We start from the raw sequence: 27,906 nt of genomic DNA, 5'->3' as shown, positions 1-27,906 counted from the left end.
AAGAAAAGTATAATGTAGTGAAGCTTTGCAAAACTGTGCTGAGTGCCTCTTTTAGGTAAGGAACACTTCAGCTTCCCAGAGCTGTCTTAAACACCCAGTATTGTCAAGTGGCTTACGGAAGCTGATCTTTCTAAATGGCATATGTGTCAAAACATAAATACATTTAGTCAGGACCATGCATTCCAGCGTTACTGGTTCCTGGCATAACTGGCTGCTCTAAATGACTGGCTGAAGAACTAGAGCTGTGCGCTTCAAAAAAAATTTTTTTTTTTAATTAAAAAAACCTACCAAAAACCCCTTATACCCAAAAAAAATCATAATGCACAAATCATAATGCACGTCAGCACTTTCATAAAAAAACTAGGTGTTGTTTATAGTGTAGCCTTCAGACACGAGTGCTGTGTTCTCCTGTTGTGAGCTCACTCACGGTGTGATACGTGGGCAGCAGAGACTGGGCTCTGGCTACTGATTATTACAATGATGGAAGGAGCTGCAGAAACAGTTAACATACCCAGAATTTTCCATTAATCAGAGGAAAAAGTCCTACACAGATGGTATATAGGATAGATTACGCCTAGTAATCCTTTTGTGTCCTAGAAGATTAAGGATATCCTGGTGTAGCTGCAGTCAGCTGACCTTTTTTATTTGAATGATTGAAAACTCTTGATGCAGTTCTGCAGAGGACCAAGGCTCTTCCAGAACCCACGAATGGTGCACTGTGAATGTTTGTTAAAGGAACGGTTTGTTTAAGTCCAGCCCCAGTTACAAATTTACAGGATCTTAACTTTGTGGCATGTAAACAGCCACAAGATGGCTGAGAAACCACTTGCTAGACAGCTCTGTCGAATCTTAACAGAGGCGTAAGAGAGCTGAATTTTATGAGGAGGTACAGTGAATGCCATGTGAAGAAATGGAGGGTTTCTGAATCCTGCTGCCTGGGTGGCCCCAGAAAGCGAAGATGAATGCTTTGGTGGAAGAAGAGGGCGGCTGCACATTGTGAATGTCCTGGCATGGATCTGTATGAGGATTATAAATCACCTTTCGATTTCAATGCTGGAGTGAACAGAAATTATCTTTACCTGTCGCCTAGCATAAACCTTTCTCCACCTGGATCACCTACACTGGCAAAGTCAGGTAACTTCCTGCTCTTTCTTTTTAAAAACCTCTATATGGAAAATTTAGTGATGTCTGTAAAAAAAGAGCTTATCAATTTAAGAATCCTTAAAATTTGCTTGAAATGCAGATGTAAATGAAGGTAGAAGTTGACCTGCTTTTAACCCTGTTAGCTTAGTAGCTTTGATGTGTCTTGTAGATAGTACCTGAAGTACTACGCATTTACCAGTTTTACTTTGTTTCTTAACTCAGTAGAAAGGCTGTTTGAGGGAAAATAAAATGAACAAAAAATTAGGAACGAAAGGGCAACTTCTGCAAGATTTGGGTAATTGGTCTAGTTTGACTATTAGGGTTTTCTGGGGGGAAGGTAGGAATTGCATACTTAGACTGTCCAGAGCGAGCTCTGAAGTCATACTAACATCTGCTTTTGCCTTAGTACTGAAAATATCACTGATTAACAAAAAAGCCCTCTAAAACCTTTACTTTGATCCATCTAGAATTTAGATTGCTGTAAATCTTACATCTGCAGATAATTAACATATTTGCAGTGCCCTGAGGAAGCGGCTGCTGTAGTGGCATCTGTCTAGTGCTTACCCCTGCTAATGTCTAGTTGGTAACCTGTTGTACAGAACACTTACAGCCATGCCTACTACCGCATACCACATCCTAATCTGGTTTTACCACCTTTTCTGCCAGACGTAATCATCCAGTGTAATTAAAAATATAGAAAGGTTAGCCAGACTTCAGGTGTGACAAAGCAAGGCAAAGTTACAAAACTGCTGATTTTTAAAAAAATTTTTTTTTTTTTTGGTGGGCTCATTCTTTACAATCTCAGAAACATGCAGCCCTTGAGAAGCCTCCATGTGACCTAAACCAAACCCCTCTGTGGGCCAGATGGCGTAGTGGTCTCTGGGGAGCAGGGGTCAGCTTTCACTTCTGCAATTGCTGCATCTCCCACCTCTTCTGATGAGGGGGAGCTGTCCTCCGTGTCTGGTGGTGATGCATCATCATGAGCACCAGCCTTTTCTGGCCTTGTTTTCTTTTTCATTCGCTCTGAATTAATGTGTGATTGGTGTTTCGGAGAAGCCCAAGAACTTCCTTCCCCAAGTTGAAGAAATGTCTTGGTTTGGCTTTTTCACTGAGATAAATGGGAAGCACTTAAAATGTTATCTTTATATATATATTGCAAAATAAATATCCTCTGTAGCGCTGTACATTACTCAGATGTTGGGGTGATCTTACAATCTTGTGACAGCTTGTTCTGAGCTCTAGCAAGTGCCTTTTTTCTTTAGCTTTACCAGCTGTGTAGTGATAGCCAAAATGTTAATCCTGGGCATTTGACACAGAATATATCTGTCTAAAGATAAAACTTTATTAAGGCCAACCCTCCCCCAGCCCAAAGACTGCTCATCTGAAATGACCAGCACTTCCTTAAACAGCTAATGTTTACTGCTAATCTCTGAATTCAGGCCAGAAAGAGGTAAGCACTTCAGGTCAGAAAAGATCATGAACTTGGGTTGAAACCAACCAAAGCAAACCCCAAGCCAGAGAACTTGAGTGTAGATTGAATGACTCTTAATACTTTGCCTAATCTGGCAAATAATAGGGACTGAAGTGCCATTCCCTAAACATAATCTGTGAAGTCCTACTAATTTGCTCATGTCTTTATTTGGTACATTTAATTAGATCTATTAAACTGCTGAGAACATATGTTAATCTTAGAAATACAGAGACTTGAAAACTGACCTTAAAACTACTAAGTTTTTCCTAGGTAAGTTCCCATTTTTTCTTTTTTCCCTGACAAGAGTTTTTGCTGTGTTTGAGAGATGTGAAATACTCAGCTAGACTTGGCTATAGCAATCACAGGACCAAACAGCTGGGTTTTAAGTTCTTTGCAGCACTAAAGATGCAAGAGAACTAGTGTAATGAAAAGTAACAAATTGGAATCCAGTAACAACAGTTCAGCTGGTGAACAGAGGAGACCATGAGTGAGAAATGCTCTTTTAATAACAGATTGAGCCAAAGTATTGTCATCTGTTGGCTGACTGCTATTTCCCTGGTTTCTTTCCCTGGAGCTTGCAAAAAATATCCAAGGCGGGCTGTGCACCTTTTCCTTACAAAGCTTGCTCAAAGCCAGGATCAAAACCCCTAGTTTGTGGGGTATGTTTGGGTTGTAGCCATGCCACTGTGGAAGTCTGTGAGTTGTTACCTGTGTAGACAGCTGCTTCCTGATCAGGCTGCTTGGCATTGCCTTCCCATAGCACAGATGAACCCTGTGTCCTGCAGGCATTGAAGTGAACTGAGGAATGGGAGCAAAGCAAACACAGAGGTGAAAAGTAACAGGGGATCAGAGAGGAGGTGTCAGAATAAAGACCAGTGGGAAGGTGTTTGGATACTTCAAATGGAGCTAAAGAAAAAGTAGGGTGGGGCCGGGGTGCAGAAGGCAAGGAGAGGAAGGTGTGGTTAGATGTACAGTGTGAGATATGGAGGATTCTGATAGCAGTGATTTCCTGTTTTTCCAAAAGATCTAGGAATGGGAAGGGAGGGGAGATAATTCCCTTGCTTCTAAGCATTTTCTTTAAGTTCAGTGTAGGCAAACAAGCAGCACAAACTTCTTAAAACACCAGTTTTCCAAAGAGAAGGTACACTCTCAAAACAGAAGCTATTGCTGTGGCAGACAATCCAGTGTGTTTTCCTGCTGCTGGATTCACTTGATCTATTTTTGGTGAGATAATCCAGATGACTCCTCATAACCAGATTGAACAGAGTTTCCACTGGATGCACTAATGCTCTTGGTGTCAGCATGATCTTTGGAACTTGTAAACTTTCTGAAATGGCTTTTGCACTGGCAAGCTCTGTTGTCAGGGCTGCAGATGAAGAATAAGGTCAGGTGTTGGAGGCCAGTGTACTGGGGGGTTTTAGAGTGTCAGGAGAAATTGCAGTTTAAATTGTTAGCTTTCCTTCAGTATAGGCATATGTAATTCATAGGATATATAGCAATTTGAAAAAAGGTATAGCATTCGTAACCATCTGATGTGACAAAAAGGAAATATGGTGATGTATAACACAAAAATTATCTGATTGTGAGACATGAGCCTTAATATTTTATTTTTTTTTTTTAGGTGCTGTAATTGCTGTACTTTGATTTGGGCACTAGACTCAAACTTTTTTTTCTGCCCTCAATTCCTGCCAGAAAATAGTATATTGGGAAACCTGTAGGAACTATATTGTATTTGTGTAAAAGATGGATGTAAATCTCTGAGAAAACTTGGTAGAGATGCCATAAGTAAACACAGAATGGGGTTTCAGTTGCTTCCTGGGTGCTTCCTTCTCAGAGAACTCTGTGGTAACTTACCATTTACAAATGTTCTGCCCATGAAGCAGTGTGCTTCTAGAGGACACAAATGCAGGCAGAAAATACACTGTTTTGGAAAGAACTTCTGGAATTGAACTTTTCCTCAGTTCAGTAACTTGATCAAGGACAAGGCCTCTTCATTTCTTAGGCTTGGCAGCTCCTAGGAGCACATTTCATAGAATACCTACAACTAACTACAGACTTGTAGAATCTTTTTTCCTCCTGACTTTTCAGTTGATTATGATGTAGCTATTTGATATCAAGTGTCACAGTAAAATTTAATGTTGGTCTTATGGCACATTAATGAGTTTTTGGATTCCTAGACCAGATGGTATAATGCAATGCAATACCATCAGAAGCTGCTGGAAATTAGGATGGACTTTTATCTGGTTAATTACTATAGTGAGTAGTAAGGGAATGATACTTAATATGTCTTCAACTTGGCCTGGATTATGTATTTATATACATATATATACATAAACCCTCCCCTACAAACAAGCAATCATCCCATGTTGGCTTTTTTAATATCTTTTAAGATTTTTATTTAATTTTTATTATATATAAAGCTATTTTACCTCTTGAGTAGAGAAATAGTTCTGGAAATCCACAACCACTCCAGCCAGTAGTATGTCTGCAAATTGGTCTCTTTGCAAGCTACAACAGGATTCTTTAGCTCTGGCAAACTGTATGTTTAAGTGTCAGCCACAAAGATTCAAAATGAGAAATATTTTCCTGATAGAGTGTTTAAAGTTAAGTAAGTGCAATCACTAAGGGCTAAGAATAAACAAATTTTTGAAGTGAGAGTGTCATAGTAACACAAATACTATCGTTCTCCTTCCTGAAGCTGTGAAGGTGAAAGTTGAGTAAGACCATAGGGATGTTTGGGATTCATTCAGAAGAGTTTGGCAGAGTTTTGGTTATTGGATTTGGAAGGGGAAGAGGCAGCAGTATGAGTGGATGCACATCCTCACCAGTCTCTTCTCAACTCTCCACCTCTTTGTCTGAAGTGACAGCCTTTTTTCCCAAGCTCCTTTTCTGGGCTTCTCATCTCTCTTACTGTCCAAAACCAGCATCTTTCTTCAAGTTCACAATATCCATGACTTTATAGTCACAGTGCTCATAGATAATAGGGACAGAGAGGTTGAACGGGGTACAGGGAAAGAGTTTGTACTTGCAGTGTAACCCTTTTCTCTGCTGTTGCTGAGCTTGCTAGTTGCCATGATTGCTGAGAATGGGCATTTTTTAATCTAATCCGGAGAGCAGTGAGGGAGGGGAGCCTCTGCATTGGTCTTGAGCACTTCCAGTATTTCTGTGCTGCATGAGCAAGAGAAATAAGAGTGTATGTGGACTCCTAGGCAGAGGTTGTGTAGAAACTACTGGTTGGGATGTAGTTTAACCTTGGAGTTTGTCAGAGTAGTGGGATATGTTTGCGGTTTGGAAGCTCTACCACCTGACCCCCACCCAGAAGGGGGAATTGGGAAAAAGAAAGGAGATCCGTGGGTTGAAGTGAGAACAGATCTAATAGCATAATAATGAACTAATACTAACCCCAACGCTAATATAAGATACAAAGTTATACTCAGCCCCGGATAGCAGTTGCGAGCTGTGCACGTACCAGAGCATCTTATCTCTTTTGTTTACAGCCTCTCAAAACTACAGTTTCTCTGAAGAGAAAAATTATTTTAGAACTTTTTCCCAGCAAAACCAGGACAGTGGTTCTCAGCATGTTTCCAGTATCCTATTACCGCCACAGTTGCAATCATATTGAGCTTTAAAATGCTGCTGGTTTCTTGTACACCATAGTACCTGGGGAGTGCGACTTTGGTGTCCCCTCAGGCTTTCTTTGTGCACTGGCACAAAAGGGCTGTACATTAACCTTGGCTGCTACATGGCAAACACATGATGATCTGACTTTTAACTGTTTATTCACCTCAAGGGCTGCTGAGAAGTGACTCTATACCTGAGGTTGGAGAGGATGCTGCTGCTACAGTTAGTATGGCAGAAACACTCTCAGAAGAAGAACAGGATGAGCTAAGAAAAGAGCTTGCTAAGGTAAACCTCTTGCAAGTAGCTATTAAATTGGTTTTGAGAATGAAAATCTGCGATAATGATGTCTTTGAATGTACAGTTAATGCTTTGCATATTTATTGTGTGACTATCTAAAGTTGTGTAGGGCACTCCTGTATATTGTGGGGAGGGAAAGGGAGGGTGTCAAGGAGAAAAGAACATCCAGCTCTAGCTATGGGGAATTAAGTTAGACGTGCTGAGCATACAGGTCTTAAACCAAGATGCATAAATGCCTAACACTTCTTTTCCACAAGTGAGAAGGGGGTAAATAAACTGTCAAAGAGAACATGGTTGGAAGCCAAAAGCAGGTATTGTCTCAGATGGTGTGGAGTAACTAATGCTGTTGTTTTCATGAAGGATGCTTTGCAGTAATATCCATGTAGTCACTGTTTAGCTACTGGCTAACCATCTAACTGTTCTTGTCCATAGTTCATATAGCAGAATTTTTTTAAGAGCAAGTTAAAGTAGCACTGTTTGAAAGAAAATCAGTCAGATATTCAAGCCTGATACATGCATTCCAGAATTGTTGAAATGAAGCTTTATTGAGATGCTAGTTATTTTTCTTTTGTAGCTCTTTATGTCTGTCTTTAGAACCCTAATAAGAGACACTAACTTAAGCCTAAGGTTGACCTGTAAAGATTACATGTGAAATAAGCACATTTAATGCAGCCTTGGTTTTGGTAGTCATGAGTATTACTTTGTGCCAAACCAAACAGCTGAAGGTGGCGGGGAAAATCTGATCCTGCTAGGGTGTGTCATGCTGGACTTTGGACAGGTATCCAGAACAAAGGTGCATTGAAAATACGTGGTATTTCCTCAAAGGAGCTTAAATGAGTGGGCAGCCTGACACTAGAGTAGGGTGGTCCAGTCTGGATGAGGAAGTGGTGTTGGATGTATGCCTTTACCTTTGTAGATAGGGACTTAATGTGTCTGTCACATCTATACAGTCCACAGAATGTCATCGTAAAACTCTTTTGACATTTCTGATTTCTGATTTCTGGTCATGCTTCTGTGAGAGGCTTAAGTGATCATCTGTGTAAAGAAGGAAGTATACAAAGAATACAGTTTTCTAGTTGCTGAGCAGGTGCTGCATTTTTGTTGTGGGTTTTATGGTCGATTTTTTTCTGGGTGGGGGGGCTATTTGGAGGGTTTTTTTGGATGTTCTGTTGGGTTTTTTTTAATTGCTCAGTCTGCCACCATTCCACCCTGGCAGTTGCCTCAGGTTTGACTAATCTTCAAGTACCACCTAGGCTAATGTTGCCTAAATATGCAGTCTTTTAGTTACCAAGTTCTTTGTGCATATTCCAGTACTATAGCTAGCTGCAGGTAGATGACTTTCTCACTAACTTGTTGCAGACTGTGTTGGATTTCCCTTTTAGTACTTAGAAACAACTGTGAGGCAATGTTAAAAACTCATTAGCCCTTCTATTACTGTTGCTTACTAGATGTTTTATTAAACACATAGCTAAATGGCTGTATATATTTCTTGTTAACCTTCCTCTCATCAACTCTGCTGCCACAGGTGGAAGAGGAAATCCAGACGCTCTCACAAGTGCTGGCTGCCAAAGAGAAGCATCTAGCAGAAATAAAGAGAAAGCTGGGAATTAACTCCTTACAGGAACTAAGGCAGAACATTACCAAAAGCTGGCAAGATGTTACATCAACCACGGCGTATGTACCAGTTCACAGCGACTGTCTCAGCTGTTGATGTGAAAACTATGTAGTTCTCATGTCATGTCTCAACCCTCTGTTCTTGTGAAATAAGATGAGTTAGATAACAAAGTTAAGTTGCACTGACATTTACCTGGATAAATTATCACAGATTTCTTTCAAGAATGCCACAATTAGCCATATCTCATGCAAAATAAGAATGAGTGACCACAATATGGGCAATTCTAAGACTTTTTTTTCCTAACAGACTTGAGATACCATTACTGAGATACCAAGGTGTTCTAAGTCCGACATAATACCTTTCTTTTCAGGCCTGAAAGATTGTTGTAAACTGAGCTCATGCAGGAAGAGTGCAAAGTCACTGTTAATGGTCTTGCCAAGCACAACTATTAGCTTAAGGTCTAGAGTGAACTGCCTCCTGCAATTATTGACTATACAGAATGTAACAGGATATACTGCGATGAATTTTATTGACAAAACCATTTGGTACAAGATATTAGATGCTTGGCACAAGAAATAGGCCTGTGTTCTTTTTTGCTGTGTGAGCAAGGTGGTAGGTTTTTTGGTGGTTTTTTGTTGTTGTTGTGTTGGGGTTTTTTGTTGTTGGTTGGTTGTTTTTTTTTTAAGTCCTACAGTAGCAGAGAGTATCTGTTCTGGAGGCGGAGTAGGAGGTGCCTGTTGGTGAAGCTGATCTAAAGTCTGAGGTGGCAGAGATACTGTACCAGAAGGGACTGCAGTGACTCAAAATAATCTCTTAAGTAGCTTGTCCATTTGACCTCAAAGTTGAAGTATACCTCTGGGTTTCCACTATAAGGTTCCTTATGTTTTCTATTAAAGTAACTACAGACTTAATTTTGTTTGAACACAGATACAAGAGAACATCAGAAACCCTGTCTCAGGCTGGTCAGAAGGCTTCTGCAGCTTTTTCATCTGTTGGCTCAGTCATAACCAAGAAGTTTGAGGATGTTAGGTAGGTTTCTTTAGCTTTTTCCTAAGTAGTTGCATTTATGATTAAAGCAGGTGATCACTGAAATAGATTTATGGTGTTAACATATTGAGCACTTCTAAAAGTCTATCAAGAACCGTCAGTGTCTTATTTAAGGAGTGCTGAGTGACTTGCTGCAAAATCTGCTTGCATGTCCTTAATGATGCAGAAGAGTTCTGTAGTGTGTATTTTATATATGCAAGAGAAATAATGATGCTGTTACCTCCACTTTTACTTTTCTGCTAAGATTGCAGGTGGCAGCGTCTCTGCCTGCCTCTGTGTGATGCACTTAGCATTGTTTCTCCTTCTCTTACTTTCTCAGTTTGTGCAATGCTACATTTAAACAACTAATGTCTTCAACTGTTTGTGGTTTGGTTGGGTTTTTTTAGGGTTTTTTTGTCTTGTGTGTGGATTCCTTTCAGATGTGTTTTATTTATTCATAAACTGTTCTACCTTATAGCAGTGGCTTGGTTTTATTACCTTTGTAATAAACAATTGGCACTTTTTATTTCTGAAATATTTGCATACAATGTATTTTGACTTTGTGCCAAATGACACAGCCTTTCATTAGGTAAGTTTGTTGGTAATTTTTAGCACTGTTCTGAGCTGCATGCGAAATTTGAATCATATCCTTATCTTACAATTCTTTGATAATGTAATTTTTGTGACTGGAATGTATACAGCTACTCATCTTTTCTTGTAACTTGTGAATAGTTAATCAAACTTATTTTTCAATTATTGGACAAATAAAAATTGACACATTTTAACAGAATATTGCTGCATTGGAAAGCAGTGTAATAAAATCAGCCCTCAATTTTAATGTGCTGCCATTAACCTCTTCATTGCTTTTTGAAGTCTAGTGAGAAAACACTTTGAGCAGCTACACAGTTACATATTTTTCTTCAAATTTATCAGAACTTCCTTTTTCTCTTTAATGCTTACTCTGGCATTGTGCAGACTACAGGCATTTTCACATTCCTTTAGGTAAGGTGCACACAAGAATTGTTTCTGAAACTAAGCATGTAGTCAGACTTTAAAGTCTTTAACTAAGTTTTCTCTGTGAAAGGATTTTGTTTTTTTTTTCTCCAGTGTTAGTTAATGTAAAACCCAAGATCTCCTAACGTCAGGGAAGATGTTTCTTCATGTTCACCTGGTAACTATCCTAGAACATGAAATTTTGAGAATACATAATAATCAGTTATTTTCTCTTTCTTGTAAGAAAGGCATCTGTTAACCTGATTCTGCAAGATTTTTTGTAAAGAGATAGAATATGGTTTTGAGGTCAATGGCATGCAGATTTTCTCCTTCTCTTTGTCTGGACAGTGTTTGTGCCTTTTTTTGTCTGTTACAATTGTTGTTTAGTATTGTGACTCTAATAAAATCACTGGAGTTTACATGTAAAATGATTTATTGTCCAGTGAAACACTCCTTACCTTTGAGTTTATTACTTTAGCAGCTCCAGACACTGAGTATTATAGTTACCTTTGTCTGCATTGCCTTTTATCTGCCTACTCTAAACAAATATTCAATGTTAAGTTGTCAGTAGTTAAAATTCCTGTTTCTGTCCATTGCCTCTCATGCTATCTATGTACACCTCTTGAGTATGGCTTCATCTTTTTTGTGTTCACACTAAGTAGCTAGAGACATCAGCAGGATCTCTATAAAGGTGTAGGGATCTGGCCCCAAGAACACTATCTAGGAGCTAAAGCCCCAGGGGCAGTGCCTGGGGAGATGGGCAGTGGCACAGGGCATTATCAGACTCTTGAAGTGAGCTAAATTTGCTCAAGTATAAGAATAGTAGCAGCCTGTCTGAAATATCTCCCCCCCCATTTAGCATCAGTAAGACAAAGGAAGCCTGGGGGATGTCTGGAGGATGTCTCTATGCCTTTTGATGCAGAGCTCAACAGCTCACTTAGCAGGGTTCACCCTTCTTTCTTGGGGCTGTGGTGTTCCCTTACTAGTATTAGACTCTTGCATTTGACAAGGACAAGCACAGATTCATGGGCCTCTTTTGGCTTCAGGAATTTAATACCTCAAAAGAAATGTGTCCTGATTATTCAAGTTAGTGCCTAGATGGATAATGAGTACTCTCCATCAGAAACTGGGCCACTGGGAGGCAATGTAGCACAGCCAGAGGAGTATGGTTATAAATTCAGGAACCGTTTGGTTTAAAAAAGAAGGTGGGAAGAATTAGTGCTGTCCAAGATCTTAGTTGCACTTAAACAGATTTAAAGTCTTTGAGTTTTTTGCTTTCATGAAGATTAAGTTCATTTGGGATTCAACCAGTGAATTCAGATCCCAGGGGTTATGTCATTACTCAAGTGGTGTCTACTGCAGAAGTCGGAACTTTAGAAAGCTTTAGATGCCCAAGTTCTTTCCTTGAAATGAGAATTGATGAGCCTGATACATACTTGAACAAACACTGAATATGCAGGTGCTTGTTTAGTCTTTAACTCTTACGTGGCTTCTTTATCATAGTTTCACTTTTCTTGTATTGTTTTAGCTTAGGGACTTCTCAGCTGTAATGGCATGATTTCTTCTGTGTTGCACTATTTCCATATGTTCCATGCAGCAAATATCACATGCAGGTCTTCATTCTTGTGCTGCAAAGTGATTTTGGAGGGAATTGCTAAAGGGAGTAAGGCAGCTGGTGGAGCTCTGAACTTGGAAAGTACTGAAACAGAGAGGCAAAGAGAGGACTCAGTGCAAAGTCAGCATATTATTGCTTCCTTTTTGTATTTGTTTTCTTTGGTTTTTGGTATGCTGAATATGAACTCTGTTCCTTCTTAGGCTTCACTTAATACCTTCATTTTCCTTTATAAGAATGTCTTGTACTTTTGATGAGCTAGCCATCATTGTGTATGCAACATCAGTATTATGTGCAAAACAGTACCAAGATGTAGCACTCTGCAGACTTCCTCAGCAGTCATGACTTTGCACTTAGCTCCTCTTGCACTGTATCCGTATTGTGGAGCAGAAGTCCTCATCTTTGTCTTGTTCTGAAATTGCAGAATAACTTTCTTCACTTCAGCAGATTGCTTTGGAAATCTGTTGTGATCGTGGACTCCTAAATACCACAATTTATCAGTATATTGGCTGGAAACCTAACTATTAACAAAAGCAAATAACTAGTTCTTATGCACTCTTAAACCCATGTTTTTCCAGGCAGGGACTCTGGCATACCTCACTCTGCATCTTCAAAATGTGAGGGAGTGTAGTAGCTGTAAAAATAATTGTGTAAAGGATAATAAAGCTTTTAATGCACTACAAAATATATGGAAGGCTGGAGAACAACTTCTTGTGCCTCTTGATTTTAGTTTTTTTTTTAAAAAGCTCAGGGGTTTGCTTGTGAGCGTTTTAAAAAGGGCTTCTCTTCTTCAAACTGCCCAACTTGATTGCCTAGTTGAGTGAGTGCTTCGATGTGACATTCTGTCCTTTGGGAAAAGAAATACACATTTTATTTGTAAAGCTCTTCAAGGAGAAATTGTGCTTATTTGCACTACTTGAAGAACAGTTGATTAGAGGTAAAAAAAAAAAGATCAGCTTCATTTATCTAACGCAATTCCCTTGTTAACCATGATAAAACTATATACTACCTTATGGTGCCATTATTTTACATAATGGATACTGAGAATATGCATGTGTATTGTACAACAGCAAACAAATCCTTCATGAATGTACAAATAGTTCCTCCATTAGATTATCTCTATGCAAGAAACGTTTAAGAACATGTAAGACTAATTTGTGTTAAGAGTAAACAGGGATTTTCTAGAATATGGAACTAAATTAGATTCCAGGTTGTCCTGAAGTTACTTGGGAGCTCCTTAATCTATATCCAGTCACCTTCTAGGAGTAGGTGTGTGTTTTCACTCATTGAGTAGTAACTGTATAACAACACTGGCAGGCTACAGAAATCCTCCATGAATTTCAGAACAAGGTTGAGACTAGGACTTTCTTCCTGTCCCCAGCATAAACCTGACCTTGAAATATAGATTGATGTGACTGCTTTTGCTACATAACTTCTACTGATGAGTAGATAATTTGTATTGCTGATTGTGGAAATCTTACATGGAATTGAAATGGAAGGCTTCTGAAGGTAGCTATAATTCTTTCAGTAGGAAGATTAGTTCACTGATAAGAATCTTGAGTGTTCACTTTCTACTTGATATTGTCAAAACTGTAAATGCAGCATGACTCACTGCTGGAGCAACTTAATTAGTAGACAGACTGTTGCAGCTAGGCAGAATACATGCTAACAAGCATGGCACTTGGATCTGTCTAAAAAAGGAAAAAGGTGTTGCAGCTTTTGCTCTGTTGTTTTTGTGTGTGTGCATGGCTAAGCAATTCTAAAAAAGCAAACCCAAGCAGTTACTGTATAAGACTGTGTAAGGCTGTTTGGCTGTTTACCAAAGATAGTATCCAGAAGTCAGCTCTCTCAGCCAATTTCTTCTCAGTCTGTCACTTGAACTAACTTCTCACTTTCTTTTTTCTTAATGCTGGCATTTAGTATACGCTCCATACAACATTCCATTAGCATGCCTATTATGAGGTAATGTATGCATAATCCAGCTGTTTGATTTATTTATTTTCATGTGTGAAATCAAGTAAAATTGAACTTAAGTAAACTAATATAGATTTAAAAGCAGACAAAGAAAACCCTCACCCAACTTTGTAAAGGATTTCCTGTACTAACATAGAGTATAAAACTTATTTTATTTCTGCTTAACGGTGGGGGTTATCACACATCTGCTGTTTGGAGAACTATAACAACTTTTCCCTGCCCATCAGAAATGTAATGCTACTAAATTGTTCCAAGTTTAAAAGGTAATACCTTGGCATCTGTTTTAGAACAATGAAAGTGATTAAAAAATATTGTGGTTTCTCAAAAAGTCTCTTGTTGACTTGGGGTGCTTGTCTTTTCTCTCTCCTTGCTTGGCATTTTGTCCCTCCATCTCCTGAGAGAGTCTGGTTTGATATATGTGTGTGTGTCACTGTGTGCTTTCCCAGATAAAAGAAAGCTTCTGAGTGTGGGTGGCCTACACAAATGCCAAGCAAAGGAGGAAGGGAAGCTTAACACCTCTTTTGGAAAAACCCTCCTGTCTTTCATCTTTATATAATAGTTTTCTTTTTTTTGTCTGCTATGAATCCTCAGTCCTGGTCCACTGAAGGCAAACATTTTTTGTCCTGCATAAAGGCAGAAAAAGGTGTATAAGCTGTTGCACACATTTGCAAATGGCATTGACAGCTAGTCAGGGCACTAATAAGTCACTCGTTTGGTCCTAATAAATAATACACCTGCTGTCAGCATTGAAGATCCCAAGCTGTCCTGCTCTTCATATGCAGAACTTGCCATTTGTAATTCCAGCTGTCCCCAGCACTTAAAAGGCAAGGGGGAGTCTCCCTTAAATTTAACATGTTAGCAGAAGAGACCACTGCAAACTGTATTTTGTTAATTGAACACACAGCCTATTGAACTATTTTTCCTGTAACAAGTAAAGAAACTGATGACAAGCTTTCTTCAGCAATAATGTACTAAACTATCCAGAGTGGTGACTCAGCTTTTCCAAACAAATCCTTTAAGCCAGAAACCTGTTTGAAATCACTGGGAATAATAAGCTCAACCTAAAATACTTGCTAGTTAACCCTTCCACGCTGTGATGAAAGAGCCTGTCGCTGAGCCTAGTAAAAACATTGCCAGAGATACAAATGAGCTACAACCTGTGTTTGAATTTTAGTTTTGTAGTCCTTGGGGAGATCAAAACTTATTTTTAGGCTACCCTTTTTAAACAAGGAAAGAGCCCCAAAGAAACAAAACTCATGCTGACATTGGAAAAAGGAACTGTCTGCCTGTTTTCTGGTGTTTATAGACTAACAAGATATGTTTTTAATTCTGCGGTTCCATTTATTTTCCTAGAAATTCTCCTACTTTCAAATCCTTTGAGGAAAAAGTTGAAAGCCTGAAGGTAAGCATTACTAAAACATCTTGGTGATTGTGGAGCTGTGGATGTGGAGAAAAGACTGAACTGGACTCTGTGTAGCCTGTGCTTTGGTTATTGGTAGAGTCTTGATGGTACTTGGATGACATCTTTTTAAGTACTGTGGAAATGGTTTCTCTGCCTAATGACTTGAGAATAAAAAATGAGCTTACTGCACCTCTTATGGGAGGATGCCTTTAACTAGCAGGACTAACAGCTATTATTATGTATCCAAAATGTTCTAGTCTTTTATTTCCTTGCCTTCCTAAGGATTAGTATTCTACACAGGAATATAGCCTGTGAGGTTTCTCATTTCTTGCACAAAATATGCAAGGTCTTTGTACTGAGATGTAAAATTTGCTGAGAAAAGCCTCAAGTACCAGAAACAACCATTAATAGCTTCTCCATGTAAAAAAAAAGTCCCTTAAAAAATAACTAATACGTGTAACTGGAACCAGATTAGACTGTTCTTGTGGGAATACTGGTTTGGATGAGAAGCATGCAAGTGATAGCATAGGGAACTAGGCATTCCCTTGCAAACTAATTGGCATTAGCAGTCCTGCCATCCCACAGGGTATATACCATAGAGGGAAGTGAAAAGGCACATGTTACCTGAATGAAGTAAAATAGTTGCATTGCTTCACTGAATATCTCAAGAATTGCTGTTGAGCCTGAAAACTGTTTAAGGTTCTCTGTCTTTCAAAGCCTAAATGGCTCAAAAGCCTGCATACCTGTATCCATTTTGAGCTGAGTGTGTGTCAACCTTCACGCTCCCTGGAATCAGAGCTGCTTCATGCCTTGTGTATCTGGAAGTCAAAGGGAGCCTGCTGTGTTCACCTGCTGGTGGTGATTGCTTTCTGCATGCTACTTGAAGACTTGTCTTTTGAGTATTGTGGAGGTAGCTCAGTGCTGGAACAGCTGCTCTGCGGAAAAGTTAATAAACTTTTTGATGCAGAGGTACTGGTTTTACACAGTTAACTATTTCTGGCATGACAAGTGACTGCAATTTTATGTCTGCGTTCTAGTCTAAAGTTGGAGGAGGCAAACCTGCTGGGGGTGACTTTGGCGAAGTTCTCAACTCTGCTGCCAATGCCAGTGCCACAGAAACCATTGCAGAACAGACACAGGAGGAGACCCCCTGAGATTCCTGCCACTGTCCTGCTACCCACTGCCAGATGCTGCAAGCAAGAACTAAGCACACTTGTAACATTATTTGCTCTCTTTCCACCAGATGTGCTTTTATTTAGCACGTAGATATTTTACCAGATTAACTGATATCAGGCTTGTTCGTGGGTTCAGAATATTTTTGAAACTAAAATACATTGTTTGGGGTTTTGTGTGGGAGGGGGAATTTGTATGCCTTTTGAGCATTTAATGGACTTACTGTAATTTGAAGGCAACCTTTAAAATATAGCAATGAGAAAAAACTCTTTTGAGAAGTTAATTATACTGTACATATACTGTGGATACATAATTCCTTTTGAATCTGTAACTACTGCTCATCATTATGAATCTGCTGCTGCTGCTGCCAAACTGAAGCTTGCTCCTTCACTCCCTTGTGTTCATTTCAGTCACATGTTGCCTGCGTGGGACACGGGACTAGGAGGATCACTCCCAGCTCAAGAAAGGACTTTGACTTCAGCAGGCTTTAAACACGTTACTCAGAGCAGGATTACATACAGTTAGGAACGTACTGGTTTTATGAACATATTCCTCATACAACACATACAACAGATGCAGATAGGGTAGTATGTAACACTTAAAACCTACTGATTTATCTGTGGATTATCTATCTAGGAGACTTCTGGCCATCACAAATGGAAGCAAGATGTCTATTATGGTTCAGTTACAAAAAACATCTTGCAGTCTCATTTGTACATGATATTAGCATGGTAAGATACACTCTTCTGAACCTCTGATTGGTTGTGAAATAGATTAATCTTAATTCACACATGGTGGCGTCACACTTATGCTAATGAAGCAGGGACTGACTGTAAGAAAATAAGCCTGAGCATGAAAGTGGTTCTTTTGTAAGGCATTGAGAGACTTGCTCTCAGATGCTAACGTTGTTTTCCTGACAGGCTGCCCATTGAAAACATCTGCTAAACCATCTTATGTTTTTTAAGTGTTGAAGGCCTGTGCCACTGGTGTCCCCTTTCCTGAGACCCCAGAAATCTGTTTCAAGGGGCGCACAGTGTCGTGCTGCAGCATAGCTCTCTCACAAGATCTTTTCTCCTACTTGTTGCTTTATCTGATGTACTTACTCTTCCAGCTTCTTGTATTTCTCTGTTTCCAGCACGTGGCATCGGTTAGAACTTTTGGCAAGTGTTTTATCACTGTGCTTGGAACTGGAAACAAGTTGTGAAACATCTGTGTGAAATCCATGAAACCTCAACCGCCACAGATGTCTGGATGGAAAAAAAAGTTTGCTCCTGGCAACCTTGTTAGCATGTCAGATGTAGTGTATATGCTTAATTACATGTGAGAAGCTTAATAAAAACCTGTATGTGAGGAATGTATTGTCCTGTGAATATGGAGGATTATGTAAGCTTGGCATTTCTCGAGAAGATGAGGCCTCGACTTCTAGTGGCTGAGATGAAAGCAAACCATCCTGACTTACACTGGGAAGTTCGGGAAATGGCTTCAGAGGTGCCCTTAGCCTCTTAACAAAGGCGCGGAGGATTCAGAGAGCAGTGATCTCCCTCTGTGGTGTCAGTACCACGGTGGGGCACGCCCTTCTGGAAGGCGATCTTTGTTGTAGAGGTTTTTTATTTATCTAACCGATGATCAGTTATCAAGCCCCGAGCTGGGCTTTCTGGGTTGCGAAGGAAGACTGTCGTAAGGCGAGGCGGCTGCAGCGCTGGGCCTGCACCTCCACCCTCGGCCTTGCGGCTCTGCCCGCGCCCTTCCCTCGAGTGCAGCCCTGGGCTGCCTGCCGCCGTTCCAGCCACACTTCCAGGGCTGCGCCTGGCCGCCTCGCAGCCGCCGGCTGCCTCCCGTTCCCCGCTGCCCCGGGGCTCGCCCCGCGGCGCCGGCCTCGCTCCGGCCCCAGGCGCGCCCCGGGACGAGGCGCAGCGTCCCTCGCCCAAGATGGCGGCGGCGGCCTCAGCCCCGCCCTGCGCACGCGCCGCCTGGGGCCGCTGCCGCGGGGGCCGGGGCGCAGGCTCCGCCCGGCGCGCGCGCAGGGGCGATGGCGGCGCCGCGCTGGGGCCGGGCGGGTGCGCGGGCCTGGCGGCTGCTGGCGGTGCCGCGGCGGGGCGGCGGGGCCCTCCGGGGCGGCGGGGCCTCCCTCCCGGGGCGGCGGGGCCCTCCGGCTGGGGGCGGAGGAGCGGCCGGGCGGCGGGGCCCCGGCGGCCCCCGACACGCGGCAGGTGAGGGCGCGGCGGGGGCCGGGCCGGGCCGGGCCGGGCCGAGCCGGGGCGGGCGGGGGCCGGGGCGGGTCTGGGCCGGCGGCCGGGGAGGGCCTGCCCCGCGGTGCCGCCCCGCGGGCCCCCGCCTGCCGCCGGGCCGCTGTCCGTGCGGCCCTTCCCTCCGGCCTTGCCTTCGTGGAGAGCCGGCTCCGCGCGCAGCCCTCCCGGCTGCCTCTGGCGTGCCCGGCGCTTCTTTTTTACGTATTCATACAAAAGTATGGAAAGCGTACAAATAGCTTCGGGCGTGTAGAATGCAGGGTACAGCTCTGTAGGCAAAACTGTAGTCTGGCTTTCACGGGTGGGCAGGGAGGATGTGGAGGATCTTTAATGAATTAAAACAGTTTTAGCAGGTCAGGTCAAAGACCTGCTAGCCAGTGCTCTAGGGATTTGTGGTGCAAATAGGAAGGCCAGGATGAACGAAACAGATGTGGAAGTGCACGGGTGAAGGTGTCGAGAGAAACGGCAGGACAGGGGTTGAAAGAATAGTGTATATTAATGTACAAAACCAAAGCACAAGTCTCTCGAGGAGAACTGGGGTTTAGCCTGGAGAAAAGGATGGTGAGGAGATACTTTATTACTCTCTACAACTACCTGAAAGGAGGTTGTGGTGAGGTGGGGGTTGGTTTCCCGAATAACAAGTGATGAGAGACAATAGTCTCAGAGCTGTGTCAGGGGAAGTTTAGATTGGGTATTAGGAGAAAATTCCTTCACTAAAAGGGTTGTCAGGCCTTGGAACAGGCTGCCCAGGGAAGTGGTGGAGTCACCATCTCCGGAGGTATTTAAAAGATGTGTAGATGTGGTGCTGAGAAACACAGTTTAGTGGTTGACTTGGTAGTGCTAGGTTAATAGGTGGAATTGACAATCTTAAAGGTCTTTTCTGTTCTAAATGATTCTATGATTCTGTCATTCTTCGTGGGAGTAAAATTGAGGATCATGATGTTCTTGCCAGGGTCTTTGCTTTGATAAGACTGGAGCATAGATGATTCACCAAGAGCAGACCCTGCTTTCAAAGAACAGGAGGACAACAGGCCAACATCTTATGTGCCATTTATTTTTGTGTTACTTCACTATGAAAACAAACATGAGGAAGACAGATAGTGAGCAGAAGCCTGCTGTTTATTGAGGCTGGAGTAAGTGAGATTCTGGAACAAAGGACCACCCTGTAAACAGCTGTTGACTCTTGAAGGGTATAAAAGGTTTCTCCAAAAACCTTGTTCATCATTGCCAAACAGGAATAATCTCAGCGGTATGATGATAGGTCCGTGCTTCTTCCTGGTGTTGTACCCGAATGGTTCTGCACTTTAGTATATGCTTCTTGTTTTGAGTCTGTAGGTATGAGAATGTCTGTGAATAAAACTTGGGAAAGAATGGGCATAAGTGGGTAAAATGCGTATGGAGCTTTTGTTTACAATGGCCACCCTCTCTGTTTGTTTGTTTGTTTTTATTTTTGTCATGCTGATTTTCCTACTATGTCTATTGTGACAGTGGACCCTTAACAGACTTCCAGGGAATCACAGAAAAAAGCAGTATGTGTGTGACTGTACCAGCTTACCCCAGACCATATCTTCCAGGCTGGAAAACCCAAACCTCTCATTTTTTCCTCGGGTGTAAGTGATTCCCTGCTGCTCTTTATCCTTGTCACTGTTATTTTACTAACTTTTGCTGGACCACATGGGGGATGGAGTGTGCCCTGTAGGATATGGTGATCAATGCTGTGAATTAATATGTATTAATATTGCAGGACTGTGAGTGTAGAACTAGAAATGGCCTCTGTCGCTGGATAGGCTAACTTTTGCCCAGTTAGTTAGCGAAGTGCTTGGTGAGCCCAAGTGTGATTGATTATTCTTCTTCACTGTTTGCTCTTAAAAGTGTGTGCAGACGTGGGAGTGGGTTTTAGTGAGAATGAGTTAGCTGTGGAAGATGGGATACTGAAAAAAAGAGGAAAATGAAAGGGGGCTGATTTGCATTTGGTTCTTTGTAGTTCTCTTGAAATCACCTATTTTAACTGATTTTTGTTTGCCAGGAGTTGTGTTAGTTGGTAAATAAATTTGCACAGCTGGGAGCTACCCTGAACTGGGTGATCCTCATGGAAAGATGTAGTGGATGTGGCTGGAAAAACTCAAAGCATTAGACCTTTTAAGAAAATCCTTCTAAAAGGAACAAAATTCTCTCCTCAGGAGAGGCTGTGGAGGCTATAGCTGCAGCCCTTTTCAGGGTGCCATGCATCTGCAGGATCTGCTCTTTCAAGCAGGAGGAATGTGGTGTTGCTCACCCTTTACCTGAGCTGCAGGCAGAGGAAAGCTTGTATTCTTTATCTTTGCTGCCAAATAGCCAGGTGCTAAGTGTTGTCGGGCTTCTGGTGTACTTGTGCCCTGTGAAAGTAGGGATATTTGGGACCTTAGAGTTTCTGTTTCCTTAGGATAGAGAGGTTTGATGAGGTTTCTGCGCTAGTTTCCTATGTCAGCTGTTTTTCCCTCATTTTTGAAACTGCTTGAGTGCTGTAATATTTGGTAGTTGCCTGTTGTGTTACTCTCTGCTATAGGTAATTTTTTACAGGATTGTGTTTTCACCTTCAGTGCACAGTTCTGTTGTTACTCTTTTGCAGATAGTGAAACTTATAAAGCAGGCGCTTAGATATCGATTAAAATTGTTAAAAAATTGGCAACATGGTAAGCAAAATCCTCTGAGAAACCCGTGGTATTTAACCTTTCTAAAGTAGGCAGCTTCTTGCTGCTTTTTCTCCTCTGCATTTTTATAATAGTGCAGTTTTGCATTGTTAAACTCGAAAAACAAACAACAAAAAACAACAAATAACACAAGTTTTAAGTTCTATTCTTCTCCATGGAAAATTGAATAAAGAAATCTTTTAGAAGGACAGGAAATGCTTTTGGTGTTGCCTTTATTTGCAGATTGAAGCTACCTGCCTAGCGAAGTAGGAAACTTGCTTTTTAGGAAGGATGTGATGATTGTTGTTGATATGTGTAGAGAAGTGGTTGTTGGGCTATGTTACCAACATTTGAAGACAATATAAGAACAAAGTAACTAATTAAGAATAAATTATTTAATTTCGTGCATTGTGAACTGAATAGCCTAAAAATGTTCTTAAAAATGAGTCATGAAGTTTGTCAAATACATTTTTAGGTAGAAATGGGTTATCACTACATTAGCTTTGCTACTGTCATGCAGTATGTCACAGCATGATAAAACTTCTCTGTTAGTACTTCTTAAATTTATAGTAACAGGGCACAAACCATGGGGTGTGTGTCAGAGATCAGTGATGTGAGCAGAAACGTAGTCTGTGTTCAGAATTGGAGCTCTCCAGCTGTGGGTCCTGCCGAGGCAGCCAGGCAGGGATGCTGCACTCCACACCCGGCACAGCAGAGGGCAATGCTTGTTTCTAGATGTCACAGGAAAAGTAGCTTATTTGAGGAATTTCCTACTCAGTACCTTGAATAATGTGTTTTAAGGCAAGGCATTTATTAAGAATAAATGTAACTGATGTTCTGTAAAGTTCAGATGGGGCTGGGTGGGTATCAGTACATCATAATAACTAAAGTCTGAAATAGATTAGAAATGATTCTTCCAGAAATGTGTATATTTTAAAACTTGCTTAGTGAGCCAGAGGTTCTTTCATTAAAGGACTTAGAAATTTGAGAAGGATGTTTGTGTAATTAAATTTCTTGTCACTATTTAAAAAAGTAAAATACTGATATTCATACAGAGAATAAAATAAGAACTGTTTTAAGAGAATGTATGAAGAGTTGCCATATCTCTTTCTGGTTTAGAGGAGAGATTAAAACCTGATAATTTTAAAGGAATGTATTACACTTTACTTGTGAAGGGTAGATGAGTATTCTGGATAAAGGATGTATATCTGTCTTGCTTAGGCAGTGTCTTGGAAACCTTAGCATAAAACAATGTGTAACACTGGATGTTTTGAAATGAAACATTAGAAAAAAATCTGAATTATTTTTAATGTAATTATTGATGGAAAAAATTTCTCTCAATCTGTTTTCCCACTTAACATTTAGAAGACTAATTTACTTAAGTTAGTTATTTGGGAACAAAAATACTTGAATTTAGTACAGTCTTCACTTGTAATTTTCATAGTCTAGTATTTCATAGAATGTGTGGGGTTGCAAGAGACCTTTAAAAGTCATCTAGTCCAGCCCCCTGGTGGAGTACACAGGGACCTTTTTGACTAGATCAGGTTGCTCAGAGCCTCATCAAACCTGACCTTGAATGTTTCCAGGGTTGGGGGCGGGGGGGCTATACCACCTCTCTGGGCAACATGTTCCAGTGCTTCACCACCCTTCTTGTAAAGGACTTCTTCCTAATGTCTGATCTAAATCTACCCTTCTCTAGTAAGGTCATTGCCCCTGATCCTATCGCTACACACCCTTGTAAACAGTCCCTCCCCAGCTTTCCTGTAGGAAACCTTCATGTACTGGAAGGCTCCTATCAGGCTGAAGAACCCCAATTCTCTCAGTCTGTCTTCATAGGAGAGGTGCTCCAGCCCTCTGATCATTTTTGTGGCCCTTCTCTGGACTCAGTCCAACAGGTCCGTGTTCTACTTGTGTTGAGAATTCCAGAGCTGGACACAGCACTCTAAGTGGGGTCTTATGAGAGCAGAGTAGAGGGGCAGAATCACCTCCCTGGCCCTGCTGGCCACACTTCTTTTGATGCAGCCCAGGATGCAGTTGGCCCTCTGGGCTGTGAGTGTGTACAGTGTTTGCTTGTGTCCAGCTTTTCACTCACCAGTATCCACAAGTCCCTTTCTGCAGGGCTGCTCTCTGTCACATCATCCTCAGCCTGTGTTGATAGTGAGGATAATTCTTACCCAGGTGCAGGGCCTCGCACTAGGCCTTTATTGAACCTCGTGAGGTTGACACAGGCCCACTTCTTCAGCTTCACAGGGTCCTTCTGGATAGCATCCTGTCCTCTGGTGTATCAACAGCACCAGTTATTTCTTAGGACACCTATAATCTTTGTGTGCCTGGAGTACTTCTCTGGTGTTAATAAGTAACTTACAAACTTTTTTGGTTTGATTACAAATGTAACACCATTTTATAAAACCTATGGGCCAAGCATAGAGGTTACTCTTTTAGGCCAGCATTCAAGTACTGGGAACTGCTGGAGCAGGCTTGCAGATTGTGATATTTGCTGGAGATTGAGCTGAAATTTGTTTTCTCTACCTGAAAGTTCCTCTTGGCTTACTTTGGCAGCTTGTACATCTATGTTTGAGAAACTTGGGTTATGTTCGCTCCAGCTGCACTGTGAACAGATCCTCATGCTTTTGTGTTGGTGCTAAGTAAGGACTGTATTGCAGGCTTCTCAGCATCCTCTGAGCTGGATCTGCTCGAAATGCTGGTTCCCATTACAGTGGGAACAAGCTTGCTTGCCCTTGAGACCTCTGCATAGGAACATTTTTAGCCTGTGAACCCTCTGGCTAAAGCACCAAAACTTGGCTTTCCTGACTTGGTCTTGTCCCAGCTGTGGGCCCAGCTGGGTCTGTTGGATGACCTGTTTTGCATATGACAGAGTGCTTGCATGATGGGATTTTGTAAAATTTGCATGGTGGAGCAACACTCCTGGAAGTGAAGTAGACAGGATTTTGAATGCTGTAGATGAACAGCAGACAAGTGATGCATGCTTCCCCTTTGGAGGGCATCAGTACAGTAAAGTAAAATTGTTCATGGTTGCCACAGGCAGTGGTGCCTCAGGAATGCAAATTAGCATGGAAAGGCCCTGAGCACTGTGCACAGCTCTGGCCTCAGCAGAAGGAAGATCACAGCACTCGATGAGCGGCAGGCTGCAATAGTCTTCCCAAATTTGCTCCTTCAGATAGATCTTGGTGAGTGATTGGTTTGGCATTGCAGAGGTCCATGAGTGGTAAATGTATGTGATGCACCTTGGATGACTGGTTGTGAGAGTGAAATTGTAAAATTCAGACTGTCTTGGGACCACCAGTATCATGGAGAAAAGCAAGTGAATGCCAGCTGCCTGCTCTTAGTGGCTGCATATGAGCAATCTGGAAGAAGATGCGTGGAACCAGAATGTAAAAGTTAAATAGGAATGGAAATCCTTCCTAGTGTTTATTGTTATCAACAGGATTATTTGCATTCACTGTTGCTGTGGTAGCTCCCAATTGCTCTGTTAAATATGCCTATTGAAACAGCATCCTGTCCTCCAGGACCCTGGAAAAAAGAGCCTGGAAGGGCAGGGCAGCAATAACGGTGAAAATGTCAGGCTGAAGATAAGATCGTGCTGTTGTGTGGGATCACCAGTGTCTCACTTTGGCATGGCAAGCCCATACAGCAACCTAAAATGCAAGGACACAGACGTAATTTCTCAGAGAAATGATGCTGAGTTCTGTCTAAACAATCTAGGTGTACAGACAGATGCTGGGCTCAAAGCACCATGGAGTGTTTTAAGGACTGTGTGTGCTCATCTGTTACAATTTTCTTTTTGACACAATATATGTAGCAGGTTCACTCTCTTTCCTTGATTTAGAGACCAGGTGATTTCTGTTCAGAATTACACTGGAGAGTTAGACATTTGGGGTGTTCTGCAAGCTGAGTTTTTTGTGAGCTCACACCAGTAAGTGACTTGGTATTTGTGTGCTCCTTGGGGTGGCTGGCAGCATGCTGAGTGGATGGGAATCTTATAGCTGATCCTAGCTCATTTAGGACCTGGTGGAGGCACAGGGGAATAGCTGCAAGGAGTGTGAAAAGCCAGGGATATACCTGTTCAGGGCATTGTAGGAATTACCTCTTGGATCCTGAGGTTTTTAATCTCTTTCCATACATAACATAGAGTAGTAAACATATTTAAATAATTATAAGTGATGTGAATTTGTTTCCTTTACTATTACTGAGGAACAAATTGCAGTAAGACTTGGCTCTCCTTTTATTCCTTTAAACGGAGCATCAGTGAACATTTGTGTGTAGTGTTGTCTTAATCTCTTCTGTTCTCATCCGCTCTTTCTTTCCACCTCTCTGAAAATGTCATGTTTTGTTAATCTTGCATTGACACTACTGCAAGCTTCTAATTTTTTGCTATAAAATAGTCCTTAGGAGTCAGGTATAAGTACAGCATGTCATCCAATAGACAGCTCAGTGTCATCAGCAAACTTGCTAAGGGTGCAGTCAATCCCACTGGCCATGTCACCAATAAAGGTCCCAGTACTGCCCCTTGAGGAATCCCACTCGTCACTGGTCTCCACTTGGAGATGTTAGCTGATGATCACTACTCTTTAAGAAGTTGGTATTGAGTCAACCAATGCAGCAGATTGTACATTGATAAGATTTGTTGTGTAAGTGTTGGTGGTTTGGGTAGCATTACAGTGTGTTAGCAATTTGCCTCTGCTGCTTTCTGGTATTTTAAATAGGCAATTGATTGATTAAGAAGTTTCAAGCAGCTGTAGTTGCTTAACTTTCTTGATACAGCTGTGATATCCTTCCCCTTCCCAGAGGTAGTGTATTGTTTTATGCTGTTCCTCTAAGCACAGCTGTGTAAAGACACAGGAAAACAGAAGGATAGTTTTTTTGGACTCAAACAAAAATAGAGTAGACCTTTGACCCTTCTGGTAAGGGACAGGTATAGCTGTAATTGGCAAAAAAAATCACCTGTCTTTGGATTTACTGTGAAAGCCCAGTATTTGTTGTAGGTCATACAAGATCAGTTTGTTAATTGAAAGAAGTAACATTTGTTTTATGAACAGTATTGCTGCATTTGATTTGGCAGCATGTAACAAGACATTAGTAACTTTACAAATTGTACATGATATTCTGAATAATTGTACTTTTTCTTGAGTTTGAAGAACAGTCATATACTTAATAACGATGAAAAGTGTAAGAAGTAGCCATCTAATAGGAAGAAGTTGCAGATAGCTTTAACAACAATGTAAAAAGATTTCTAGACAATGAGGAAATTTTGATGTTGAAAGGGCAGTTCAGGAAAACCTGGTGATTATTATGCACAAATCTTCGTGGTCTTACTTGAAAAATGTAATTAGGACAGACAAAGATTATTTTCACCATAGTATTTTACTAGTTAAATGTTGCATGTATCTGCTTAGTTAACAGTATTACATTGCTATTATGAGGAAGATATATACACAGATGTATACATACAAGTATATTGTGTGTTCTCTGCACAGCTGAGATACTTTTAATTAAAAGCAATTCTGTATGCAAAAAGAAAGTTGGGTTTGGAATATACTATATTCATCAGTCAGCATTGCCTTGGCTGCCAAATTATGGAGCTTGATGGAAGGATGTTGATGATCATAAGCAGGTATCAAATAGGTTATGAATCTGTTATTGTTTTTTAAAATACAAGTGCAATCCTTAACAAATCTCCAATCAAAATATAATTTTAAACACCTTTTAAAAAAAGTGTAATTCCAGTATGTGGTGTTGAGTTAAAGAACTGTATAGTCAGACAGAATCTTCCAATGCTCTTTGCAAAATATTACAGCTATTACTGGTTTAACTTCCTTATAACCATATTTATTCCCCTGTAGATAATGCTGTAAAATAGGACAAGTCTTTTTCTTAGTAAAGCTGAAGTTTAGTCCTTTTCATATTTTATCTCTTTGAGATGAGAAAGGTTGGTAAATAGGAACTGTAAGTTGGACAAGTTTGTACAGTAGCCTCTTAGTCACAGTCTTCCTAGGTGGAAGTCAATGAAGCAGCCTTTGCAGATCTTTGGGAGTTTTGTGCTAGAGTATTTTATTGTTTGCATAGTACATTGGAAAAATGGTATTTGCATTGTTGAAAGTGGAACATGTACTTATGTAATGGAAGATTTAACAATTTATTTTTAGGCTGGAAAGGATCTGTGGGTATGTAGACTGGCTTCAGCTGACACAAGGCACTGAATTTCAGCCAGAGACTATTGCACTTACCCCGGCAAGCTTGTCTTTCAGATGAACTAGTGGACTTAAATAAATATCCTCTACTCTGTTCTTGTAAAACCCCTCTGGGAGTACTCCATCTAGCTCCAGGGTCCTTAGTACAAGAAAGAGCAGGTCCAGAGGATGGCCACAAAGATGATCAGAGGGCTGGAAGAGTTGGGGTTGTTCAGCCTGAAGAGAAGGCTCCAGTGAGACTTTATTGTGGCTTTTCAATTATTAGAGGGCCTGTTAAAAGTCTGTGTCCGTGGAGATACTGGAACAGATTGCCCAGAGAAGTTGAGAATGCCCGCTCGAGGGGGCAAGGTCAGGCTGGATGGGGCTTTAACCAACCTGACCATCAGTGTTTCTATTCCACTTTTAGTTTTGGTGCTTTCTGCCTTAAGATGGCAGCTTGGATATTCACTTAATGT

At 41.2% G+C, this 27,906-nt stretch overlaps 1 protein-coding gene across 5 annotated transcripts in view; it reads left to right on the top strand.

The window, feature by feature from the left end:
* Window positions 1–17,681, top strand: part of TPD52 (tumor protein D52) — a 38,969-nt gene extending 21,288 nt beyond the window's left edge. Inside the window, exons 1-8 of one of the 5 annotated variants that reach the window (XM_051610322.1) lie at window positions 671–1,134; window positions 6,405–6,520; window positions 8,058–8,206; window positions 9,075–9,176; window positions 10,149–10,175; window positions 13,699–13,740; window positions 15,106–15,154; window positions 16,192–17,681. In XM_051610322.1, the coding sequence (XP_051466282.1) occupies window positions 963–1,134; window positions 6,405–6,520; window positions 8,058–8,206; window positions 9,075–9,176; window positions 10,149–10,175; window positions 13,699–13,740; window positions 15,106–15,154; window positions 16,192–16,308 (774 nt within the window). In that variant the 5' untranslated portion in view covers window positions 671–962 and the 3' untranslated portion in view covers window positions 16,309–17,681. Of the gene's footprint in view, window positions 1–670; window positions 1,135–6,404; window positions 6,521–8,057; window positions 8,207–9,074; window positions 9,177–10,148; window positions 10,176–13,698; window positions 13,741–15,105; window positions 15,155–16,191 lie in introns of those variants that run through there. The other 4 variants (XM_051610325.1, XM_051610323.1, XM_051610326.1 and 1 more) reach the window with 4 other exon arrangements.
* Window positions 17,682–27,906: the final 10,225 nt, after the last annotated feature.

This window comes from Apus apus, chromosome 2, assembly GCF_020740795.1.
Source record: "Apus apus isolate bApuApu2 chromosome 2, bApuApu2.pri.cur, whole genome shotgun sequence".
Taxonomy (NCBI): Eukaryota; Metazoa; Chordata; class Aves; order Apodiformes; family Apodidae; genus Apus; species Apus apus.
This window is presented reverse-complemented; position numbering and strand designations above follow the sequence as displayed.